General features: G+C 36.9%; 1 protein-coding gene across 3 annotated transcripts in view; it reads left to right on the top strand.

Moving 5' to 3' along the window:
• The window catches only part of KLHL2 (kelch like family member 2), a 54,569-nt gene extending 43,465 nt beyond the window's left edge, over nt 1–11,104 (top strand). For 2 of the 3 annotated variants that reach the window (XM_005486298.3, XM_014266543.3), the window contains 8 exons: nt 296–445; nt 1,415–1,532; nt 2,167–2,364; nt 3,115–3,216; nt 4,895–5,023; nt 9,256–9,396; nt 9,546–9,689; nt 10,317–11,104. In XM_005486298.3, the coding sequence (XP_005486355.1) occupies nt 296–445; nt 1,415–1,532; nt 2,167–2,364; nt 3,115–3,216; nt 4,895–5,023; nt 9,256–9,396; nt 9,546–9,689; nt 10,317–10,345 (1,011 nt within the window). In that variant the 3' untranslated portion in view covers nt 10,346–11,104. Of the gene's footprint in view, nt 1–295; nt 446–1,414; nt 1,533–2,166; nt 2,365–3,114; nt 3,217–4,894; nt 5,024–5,911; nt 9,397–9,545; nt 9,690–10,316 lie in introns of those variants that run through there. The other variant, XM_074541205.1, reaches the window with a different exon arrangement.
• The last annotated feature ends 237 nt before the right edge of the window (nt 11,105–11,341 follow it).

Below are 11,341 nucleotides of genomic sequence, written 5' to 3' on the forward strand. Positions count from 1 at the left end.
CGGTACTGTCTGTATTTAAAAATTTTAAAATGTGCCCAATTGTAAGAAAAGTGATTTACCTTGCTTATCACTGTTTCTTCCACTTGCTAATTAACAATCAGCATATTTTGATTTATTTTTAGTGACTGCATATTTCCACCACAAATTTGTGCCCTACTGGTTAAATTCCAGTCTTAACTAGTAGATTAATCTGCATTTGTGTGATAGATCATAGGCTTTAATACACTTTGTACTGTGATTTCTACTTTACTTCCTTCAAATGCTCAGACCTTGTTAAACTTCTATTAATAAACAGCGAGTTGAAGAGGAAATACTGGTTAAGAACAGCAGTGCTTGCAAAGATTACCTCATTGAAGCTATGAAGTATCACTTGCTACCAACTGAGCAACGAGCATTGATGAAAAGCACACGGACAAAATTGAGAACACCTGCCAGCCTTCCAAAGGTAAAGCCCTTGTTTTTCCAGTGTATATATTATTTCAAACTGCATTTTAAAAACTTTCATGAGAGCATGAGAGAGTCTGCAGGTATTCCTGTAAAAAAATTGTACCAGAATTATTTATCATAAATAAATATTATAAATAAATATCATAAATTTATTACCTTTACACTCCATGATATTTATGATCCAGATGTTTTGCCTCCCACCTACACAGAGAATCATCACTACCTGCCCTCCCAGAAAACATTTTTTAGTAAGTTCTTCAGCTATTTTATATATATATATATATATATATATATAGCTAGTTGTATATTTTGAGAAATATACAACTATGGAGAAGTAAGCCTGTTTAAAAAAAACCAAAAAACTAAACCAAACAAACAAAAAAACCAAACCAAAAAACCTCAAACCAAAACAAAGAATGACTGAAGCTTCTGTATTGAGATTTTTTATTTAATCTTTAGTTTATTTTAGCATAAAACAAACATTAGATACTTTCTTCTTTACAATGAAATAAAGAAGTTTTCTTGTGGTACTGTTGTGAAAATGGTAATAATGGAATAGGAGATTCAATTCAGCAGACTTAACACATTTTTCTTAGAAGAACAAGGTAAGGCTGTTACATGAACGTCACAGATGGTGAATTCTCATACCTGAGATCACAGTAGGATGTGATGATAAAGCAAGGTCTCCCTCTTTTGTGGGAGCTTTACCAAGATTCTGATTGCTTTCTGTTTTTCTACCCTTGGTATTTCCTCCAGACAAAATAACTACAAATAACATTTGTTTAAAAAAAAACACCTAGCAATTAATTTGGCCTGGTTCACAAGACTCAAATTTCTATAGGAGAGCCATCCTTTAATTATTTATTGTAGAGAAGCTTGCTTTATTTTTAAACACTTTTTTTATCTTTCAGGTGCTCTCATATATGCAGATAACTAACAGTTATTATTACTATTATCTCCCTGATAGTTGATGATGGTAGTTGGGGGACAGGCTCCAAAGGCAATTCGCAGTGTTGAATGCTATGATTTTAAAGAAGAGCGCTGGCATCAGGTGGCTGAATTGCCTTCCAGAAGATGTAGAGCAGGTAAGGAAGCCTAATTTTTTGTTGTGGTTGGTAATGCTTCAGAACTTAGGCATTGTATGTTCTCTGGAACAGTACTTGAGATATTTACCTAAGAAGGGCTAAACCTTGACTTCACCGATCATTGAATTACTTGCTAATCTGGAACAATACAACTTTGATCAATTGTGCTTAATTTGAGCTTCAGTTTGCAATCTGTAGGATAAACTGCTTTATTACCTCCCACAGAAACAAGGGATAAATAAATCAAAATGTTAATGCATTGTAATAACTACTAATTTTCCTATTAAAATGCCCTAATCTTATTAAATGTTATAAAGAATGTGAAGCAGTGATAATCCACTACTGAAAACATGAACATGTGATCTTAAAGCAGCTGAGCAATTTAAGCAAGAAGAAATTCAGCAAGATGGTATTCAGGAACATGCATTGTTAGCAAAAAATGTTAGAAATTCTGGGGCCTAATCTGAATGAAGTGTGGTTCTAGGGGACTGTCAAAAGCATGACAAGTGTAGTGAGTACTGTAGTTTGTGTCAAGTATCTGCATACTTAGGATAGTGCAGAACACAGTTACAGAATACAGTTAATTGGCAGAGAGACTGAAACACTCACCTTTCCTCCCATGTCCCTGCTCTAGGAATGGTGTACATGGGAGGCATGGTTTATGCTGTTGGTGGTTTCAATGGCTCTTTGAGAGTTCGTACAGTAGATTCCTATGACCCAGTGAAGGACCAGTGGACAAGTGTTGCTAACATGCAAGACAGGAGGAGCACACTGGGAGCAGCTGTGTTAAACGGCCTTCTTTATGCTGTGGGAGGATTTGATGGGAGTACAGGTATGTGCCTGAGACACTTCTGAACAGCTTTGGCTACTCTTAACATAACTGTTGCAAATTTGAATGCCTCTTTTTGCTGGTACTTGTGGTGAAACCAATCATGAGGGTAGCCTAGCACCTTGTGGTGTGGAGTGTCCTTAAGTGGTCACATCCCCTTACCTGAAAAGTGGACTGTTTGCTCCTAAGTGTTCAGGCTTAAAGACTAGTGAACTTCTGGCAAGTTCCTTTCCAGTATTCCTTCTTCAGTCAGAGAGTCCTTAACTTGTGGAAGATATGAGACAAAAATTGTCTAGTCTGTTTAGTCCTGTTTGCATAGGAAATTGATTTCTGCATTTTCATGTAGTGTAAATAAGATTATAAACAGCTTTTTCTGACCTGTAAGAAAACACACACTGTTCATTCTCTACTTAGATGCATTAAACAATTAGTGCAGAAGTGACCTTTTTGCTGAATAACTATCATAGAAGCATATGTAGAAGAAAGCATGTAACTTAATTAAAAAGAAAGGAAATAATCCAGGGAGGAAGCTTTCACTGCTACACAAAAATGTTCAGTAATTTGCCTGTTTTCAGACGTAAAGTTCGGTTGACTGTAATTACCTTCTAAAGGACAAAAGGTTGTGCTTTTTGTTCAGTATTTAACAATCCTTAAAATGCAATAATTTGAGTTTTCAGATATGAAGAATTTCCTGAAAGCTAGACAGTATGTTGCACCTAGGTTTATAGAGAAAATGCTATATTGTCTTCATAGGTTTGTCATCAGTTGAAGTTTACAACTTAAAGACTAACGAGTGGTTTCATGTAGCTCCAATGAACACAAGAAGAAGTAGTGTTGGTGTAGGTGTTGTTGGAGGTAAGTTAACAAATGATATTAAAAAAACAGAGGGAAATGTGTGGGGGCCTGAATATATGTTGTATTGTAAGATCTGTGTGGGTCCGAGTTGCTCCAAACAAGCTGCAGCTGCAGGGTCCTTAGTTGGGCAGCAGCTGTAGCTCGTGAAGGTAACTGAAATAAATAGGGGGTGGGTCGAGAGCCCAAGAGGAGCCCCTGAGAAGATAGAAAGGACTGTGCTGCAGCAAAGATTACAACAACTGGTGCCCCGTGTGAGGAAGAACATGCAGCCAAACATCAAAAGAAGGTATGGAATCCCCCGGACAGCCGAGAGCTGTGGCAGCCTGAGAGCTGGGACTGTAGAATATAATATGGCCTTTGAATTAAGGAGCTGTAGTGGCAGAAAGCTGTAAGAATATGGCCTTTAAGGAAAAGAGCCTTGGAACGTCTAAGGACAGCCGAGAGCTGTGGCAGCCTGAGAGCTGGGACTGTATGTATATTGTAATTGTATAATTGTTAAAAGAAAAGGGGGGAAATGTGAGGGTCTGAATATATGTTGTATTGTAAGATCTGTGTGTGTCAATGTGGGGCCTGAATATATGTTGTATTGTAAGATCTGTGTGGGTCCGAGTTGCTCCAAACAAGCTGCAGCTGCAGGGTCCTTAGTTGGGCAGCAGCTGTAGCTCGTGAAGGTAACTGAGATAAATAGGGGTGGGTCAAGAGCCCAAGACGAGCCCCTGAGAAGAAAGGAAGGAGTGTGCTGCAGAGAATGGAGGAGAGCCCCAGCAGAGAGGCGAGAACAACGCTGCAGCGAAGATTACAACAGAAATGCAATCATTTACCCTATTAGTTTTTCTTATTTCTGAAAACATACTTCAGATTTATGTTTTTGCTCAATCTTGTGATTGAAATAGTATGAACAACATGTAATCATTCTGCTTGGGTTTGACCAGTAGTAGTTTTAAATTTTTTTTCAGAGCTTCAGCTGTGGCTGAGGCCAGCTGAGGGAAACCTTTCTAAGCTCTAGGTTATGTATGCCAACAAAGTCAGCTGACGTGATGACCTTATCATTTGGTCTTTAGTGATGCAGCACTGCTGTATTGTCAGCTCTGTTATCTGTGTCTGACCTTGCTGGCTGCACGCTGGGGACAATCCCAAGGGCAGTGTTGGGAAAACTGCTGACTTTTCAGTCAGCTTGGTGGTGAATAGTCTGGATGTCACTTGCACAATGGAGGCCTGGCCTGGCTCTTGGATCTTAAAACAGTTTTATGGGTGGGTGTGTGCTTTAACTGCATAGGAACCACTGCTGTTTCTAATCTGAAAATGCAGACTGTGCGAGTGATTTTCAACTAAATTTCCAATATTCCGAGGAAGCCTATTTGTGAGCTTCTAGTATCAAACATACTTGAAATAGCTTGCTTTTGAGCAATGACTAATTAAAAACCTTACCTTTGTATTTCAGCTAGGCAATTTAAAATCTTTTGACTTGTATTGTTGTTGTTAAATACTGGGTGCCTTTTACATCCTAAAAACGACAAGATCTGTGGCATGCTAACCTCAAGTGTTTACAGTATAGAATCTCAGTCAGTGATTGACAGGTGCTGATTAGCAGTTAATTGGAGAGCAATGCCTTCCTCTTTGTGGTGTGGCAGTCTCTGCATGTGCATTAGCAGCTGGCAGGCTCCTTTGGTCCCCCCAGGGAAGCTGTATGCTGTTGGTGGCTATGATGGAGCGTCACGGCAGTGCCTTAGTTCAGTGGAATGCTACGATGCCAATTCCAACGAGTGGAGCTACGTCGCAGAAATGAGCACGAGGCGGAGCGGAGCAGGTGAGTGGACAAGGATCAGCTGTCCTTACAAGGATGAAAATTTGTAGGTTTAAAATGCATCTAAAACCATGAAAGGTAAGCTAAAGTCTGAATCTAATGGAATATGCTGGTTCTAGATGCACAGCACAACTGTTTCCACTGAGTAAGATTCAGTCTGTTAAGAGTAAATATCCCTCTTTGTTTTTTCATACTTTCATATTCCTCCTCTTCCCACAACTTCTGATGGTTTTTAACATACAGACTAATATTCATGGATTGTAATAATCACTGTCACCTCAATTCTTAAGTATCAAAATCTATACAGCAAGAATGAAAAAATGTCTTTTCTACAGGGATCTCTTTGCCAGTTAGGGCTGATTATTCTAGCAGCGTTTCCAAGTTGACTTTACGTGTGAACTGTGACTAGGTTTCCACCTCTTTGAAGGACTTGTTCTGCATTCTGATTCACTGCAGGAAATTTTGTCCTTGTTCATTCCTAAGTTTGTATTAATGGTTTCATCCTATTACTTCCACTTATGTACCCTTTATTTCACCTTCAGTAATTCTTCTCATCACCTGGTGTTTGCATCCCCTGTACATGTACAGCCTACTACATGTTATTCTTCCTTATCATTTAGCCAAGGTATATCCATTTATTTCTGTATAAACTTAAAAATCCCTTCTCTTTTTTTTATTTTTGTGGATTTTTTTTTTCCTTCTTGCAATTCTGAGTGTGTATATTTCTCTTTAAAGACATCTTTAAAAGTGCCTATGGTATTCCACTTTTGTTTAATGAAATGGTGCTTCCACAGCTCCAAATTGACTTTAGCATTTTCATTATCTATTAATATTATGGACTTGAATCTCATTTACTGTTCACTGTCCTCTATTTGTCTTTTGGTATTTCAGGTTTTTTCAACTCGCAGAAGTTGTTTTATTTCTCTAGATGCGTTCCCATGGACTTTTTCAAGTCAAATTCCATGATATTATTTTCTACATTTGTTTTTTAGTAGTTAAGTCACTTTTTTTGCCAAGTACTTAACGGTGGTTTTTAGCAACACCCTTCAAGTATCTACTGGTGATTGCAATAACGTGCTTCATAATGGGAAGAGATACTGCTACAAATAAATCTGAATGGACTTCTAGTATACTCAGTATATGATTAGTAATTACCCCAACTTCTCATCTTACCTTCCATTATTCTTTGTTAACTCTGAACAGTTTTTACCTATGTAATAAATTAAGTTCAAATAATTTCAAATTAAATCTAGCAAAGTACTAAATTCGTTATTAAATTAACATCGTCTGTGATACTTCCATCATATCCTTACAAGATCAGCAAGCTGATAACTCTTATTACTAGAAGTCACATTTCAATTGTATTTCTAAACTAAAACTTTGATGATAATGAAGGAAACATGGTACAATATACCTCAAGAAAACACAGTTGCCTTGTGAAACTTCTAGTAACTCAGCCTGTGCTTCTTGGAAGTAAATTCTGGATTAAAAACTGGACAGAGTTGCAGTAAGGGTACTGGAAAATATTCCTTTCTAATATTGGCAAGTGTTGAGGAATATATTTATATAAAATGGGCAACTTATAAGAATAATTTTAAAGACAAATAGTGTTGGTGGGTTGTGACAAAGTTTCATTTTGCAGTCTGCCTGCGCACACATTTTGTTTCAGCGTTTGGGGTTTATTTTTTGATACTCTGTTTTTGCAAACTGTTGTTGTGCATGTAGCCTATTTATATAGCAGATGTTTTCAGATTTTTTTTTTTGATGTTGAATTTCTTCTATAACTCCTTAAATATACTAACTACTGGGATCTTCCTGCCCCTCTCCTCTCTTCCCTTGTCCCTATGTTTGCTTATCTAACTCTCTTCTGCCCTTTGCCTGGTCCACTGATAAAAAAAATGGAGAGGAAAACGAAATGTAGACAGTTATTCCAGTTTCATATAATTGAGTAAAATAATCAACAGCCACTCTGTTAAAAACATGGAAAAATTATATTTTTGCATGGCAGAGGAGTGGGTGGTAATGTGAAAATCGTGACTGTTGATTGAGCTTGGCTGTAAAAGCCAAATTGCCAAACCCACCAGAACTGTTTCAACTGGAAATCAGTCCTGGTGGTGTTATGGGGGCTAACTAAAGAAAATTTTGTTCCTGTATTCAACTTTTGGATGTCTGGTCATCTCAAAGAACTTAAGCTCATCTCTTCTGTTCCTACTGCTTCAGCTTCACTCAAAAGCAACTTTTCAGAGGTTAACCCTCAGTTACTCTTCTTTAGTACCCACTGCTTCTCAGTTGATCAATACGGGGACAGATCTGTTTCCAGCAACATATTGGGAGGAGGAACTTCAGATCCAGATATAGGCCATTTGGGAGGGCTGAGAGATATAAGACAGGGTCCTGAAAAATGGGCAGGAAAGAAAAATAACAAAGAAAGGAGAACTCAGAAGACGGCAACAAGAGGATACAGACGGAAGGAGCAAGAAATAAGGTAGGACCTGGAAACTGGGTGTGGGATTAAGGGAAAATGAAGCACCATGGAGGAAGGGAGGATATTATTAAAAATAAGGAGCTATGAAAGAAAAAAGTGGCAATGTGGCAGAGGGAAAGCTCTACACACTGAATAGGAAGGCCAGTAACTATTGAAGGCATGGGTGGGGGGATTTATGTCACATCCCATATTTAAACTGAAAATATTAGCCCTCCTTCTGTAATGTTTAATTCTACAAAAGATGAATGTTGTACTTTCCTTTCTAATAAAGTGTGATCATAGTGGGAGAAAGAAAAGTTGTCATACTATACTGTGGCATGATAGCTAGAAATAATAGTAATAAAAGAGGAATTCAATTAACTGGGAAGGATATGGGGAAATGCTAGTAGTGAATATCACTGGTAAAGCCCTAAATAGCATGATTTAAAAGAGTGTCCTATCAAGAAACTATTTTTCAGATTTACGGTACCAATTAGCTTCCATGTTTCCTTCCTCTCTTCTTTTAGTTCTTAAAATCAGTCTCTAATAAGAGAATTTAGTCATTTCAGCAGGAGTCGTTTCTCTTCACATATAGAAATGGCTCTTAAACACAAAATTAGTGATATGTTTTTAAAGATATTTCAGCTCGTTATTAAGGTCTTGGGGTTCTCTTCTTTTTTTCTACTTTTTTTTTCTACTTCCATTTTTTTTTCTTTGAGGGACTTACCTGATTTTTTGCATTCATATTTGTTGTTTCCCCTTAAAAATTTTTTAAATGGTTCCATTGAATACTTTATGAGCTATATTTGCAAATCTGTATCTCTGCTTTAAGTTTCATAGTCTTAAATGTGGCATTTATTAGATTTCCTGGTATACTTTCATAGAAGTGCTTTTTTAGTTGTCTTTATGGTCCATCACTCAGAAGTTTTAATGCAAAAAAACCCCTATGTTTCTGAAATTTATTGTTTTGGCTCTAATAATGCATTATAAAGGAAGTAATAAATAAGCAGGCCTTTCTTTCTGCTTCCCCCATTTCCATCTTTTCAACATGTGCAACCCAAGTAGCAAGTAGATAGATGTAGCTTTAGTCACGCCTTCATTCCAAGCTCACAGATTGATAAACTTTTGTTGTAAAGTAAAGGAGACCTTAGGATTAAAGGACACCCTTTAATATCCTTTTGGATATTTTGATAACTGAAGCTTGGTTCAAAGAAGCTTGGTGTTCTTCAAGTCCCAGAGAAGGTACTCACTGCTAACTGTTTAATTCTGTTCCATCTGTTTACAAGGTATTCCAACACTTCAGTGGAAACATCCCTATTGTATAATGTCTATCCATTCAGCTTTTATCCTCTGTACTGCACAGCTTTTACTTTCTAAAAGTTCACTTACACTTTATCATCCTGTCAGATTTCTGTTATGCTGGCTGAGCACATTGTCTCATTTACTGTCACTTCTAATTAGTCCTAAATTTCAACAAGCCTCATTTTCCTGCACGTCATTTTTCGTCCAAAATTTTCTAAATCTTCTGTTGCAGAACAGCTCTGGTCTTTGTATGCTGCAATATGGTAGATGGGCATGCAAGGCATTTTATCAGTGTCTTGCTGTAGTTACTGTCTCTCTGCTTTAATGCATCCTGACCCAAATGTTTTCTGAAATAGTTTCCAACATTGACTTAATGGAGGATTTATGTTAGCTGACATATTTGTTGTTTCTCCTTTGTATCGTTCAAATAATTCTCTGGTTAATTCTGCATATTTTCATATGTTTGCAGGTGTTGGTGTGTTAAACAATTTATTGTATGCAGTAGGTGGTCATGATGGTCCTTTGGTAAGAAAAAGTGTGGAAGTGTTTGACCCCATTGCCAGTACCTGGAAGCAGGTTGCAGACATGAACATGTGCAGAAGGAATGCAGGTATGTGCAACAATGACTAAAATAGTGCCAATGTCAATTATGGATGGCATGTACCTGGATTTCTGCTGCTTTCATAAAAAAACATGCTTTTGGGGGGGGGTGTGGAAGTCAATTACTAATTTTCATTCTGGTTTCCTGCCCTTTTTCAGGTGTTTGTGCTGTAAATGGTCTCTTATATGTGGTTGGAGGAGATGACGGTTCCTGTAATTTATCAACAGTGGAGTATTATAATCCAACAACTGATAAATGGACAGTTGTGTCATCTTGTATGAGTACAGGGAGGAGCTATGCAGGTAAGCCATATAGATATTGTTAATACACTTTTTAAAGTATAACATTTGACAAAGCATCCAAACAGAGTCTTGTCTAAGGTAGAATCTAAGATAATAAAATGGGTAGGAGGAATCTGATGGTATATTTTGAATGATGACTTCAAATAATTACTCACTACAAGGAAAAGAAAGGGATTAAAGCGTAATCAAGAATGATTTAGCACATACATGGTGAGTCAGAAAGATGATTCTGGTATGACCAGTTTTTTTAACAAGAAATATGTGTCTCAATCTAAGGCACATAATTGGGAATCCCAATTCCAAAGTTCTTTGGGATTTGATATTTAGAAAATGAGCTGTTTCAGGAATCTTTTGCTTCAAAAACTGCAGTTTTTCAAATGAGTTATTTAAGTGAATGTTAAGGATGTATTTCACTGATAGCAAAATTAAATTTGATTAGTCACAGAAACTTTCATAGCTTGGCACTGATTCAGACAGCTTTGTGTCAAAGAGAAATTAGGGAAAAATATGTGCATTGTTGCTGGTGCACAATTAAATGCTGTTTGCAATGTATCATATTAATTTTTTTCTTGATTTCAAAAACAATACTGCCTAAAGACTTATCCCTTTTTCTCTCCCTCCCCCTAGGTGTTACAGTTATTGACAAACCATTATGATCAGTAAAAGGATTTTCAACTTGATTATGCACTAGAAGCAGTCTTCAACAAGTGTATTTGAAGTGACTGAGTATCTAAGCACTTCTCTACTTGTAGCTGCACCTTGAGTCACAGTGGAAGATGTGACTGTCTACAATTACAGATGACAGACGATGAAGATTACTCTAGGTAGAAGCAATTTGTAGGATTATTCTGCAGTTGAGCAGAAGCTGATTGAACTTTTGAAGTCTGGTAGACCAATTTTTGTATTGCAAGGTCTTCAGAAAAGTCCCAACACTTTCCTAAGGACCGGCTTCTGTCAGTCATGACTGAGAAACGGATTGTGAGTGAAGAATGGTGTGTATTCTGGTGAAAGTAAATTTTTGTCTTATTTTTTCCAGAGACTAATAAATATATTTAAGGAAATGAACTGTCAGTCTTCATTGTAGGTACTGAATCCCACCTCAGTAATTCAAACTGGCATGGGGTACATTTGCTTCCTTTTATAAAACTTTTGTTACGTAACTATACTACGTGCATATGTTTGTGTGAGCATAAGTTGCTCTCTATTGAAACTCTTCAAAACCTGATTTTACTATTTATAATTTGGCACAGTACTTTGAATATGTCAGTACTATGTTGTAAAACAGAGATGTATTTTTTGATATGTAACAATGCTTAACACTAATTCCCGCTGAAGGAGATCAGAGACGGTTTGACACTTCTTGAGCAGGTGTAATTTCAGTATCTTTTTAATAAAAATGTTGTCTGTACTTACAAGGTTTTTTTTTCCTGTTCAATTTTGGTCACGTTTAGATGTTACTTCTTTTTTACCTTTTTATCCAAAAGGTGATTTGGCATGAAAATAACTGAAAATTTATAGTGAATGTATGCAATTGCGTTGAACTTGCATGGTACAAAGGCCTATTTATGCGTGTAATCTCAGCTTCTATTAGCCAATATCTGAATACACTGTATATGGCCATGCTTATACAGCAGCACATTTTTATTTGTTCT

Source organism: Zonotrichia albicollis, chromosome 5 (genome assembly GCF_047830755.1).
Source record: "Zonotrichia albicollis isolate bZonAlb1 chromosome 5, bZonAlb1.hap1, whole genome shotgun sequence".
Lineage (NCBI taxonomy): Eukaryota > Metazoa > Chordata > Aves > Passeriformes > Passerellidae > Zonotrichia > Zonotrichia albicollis.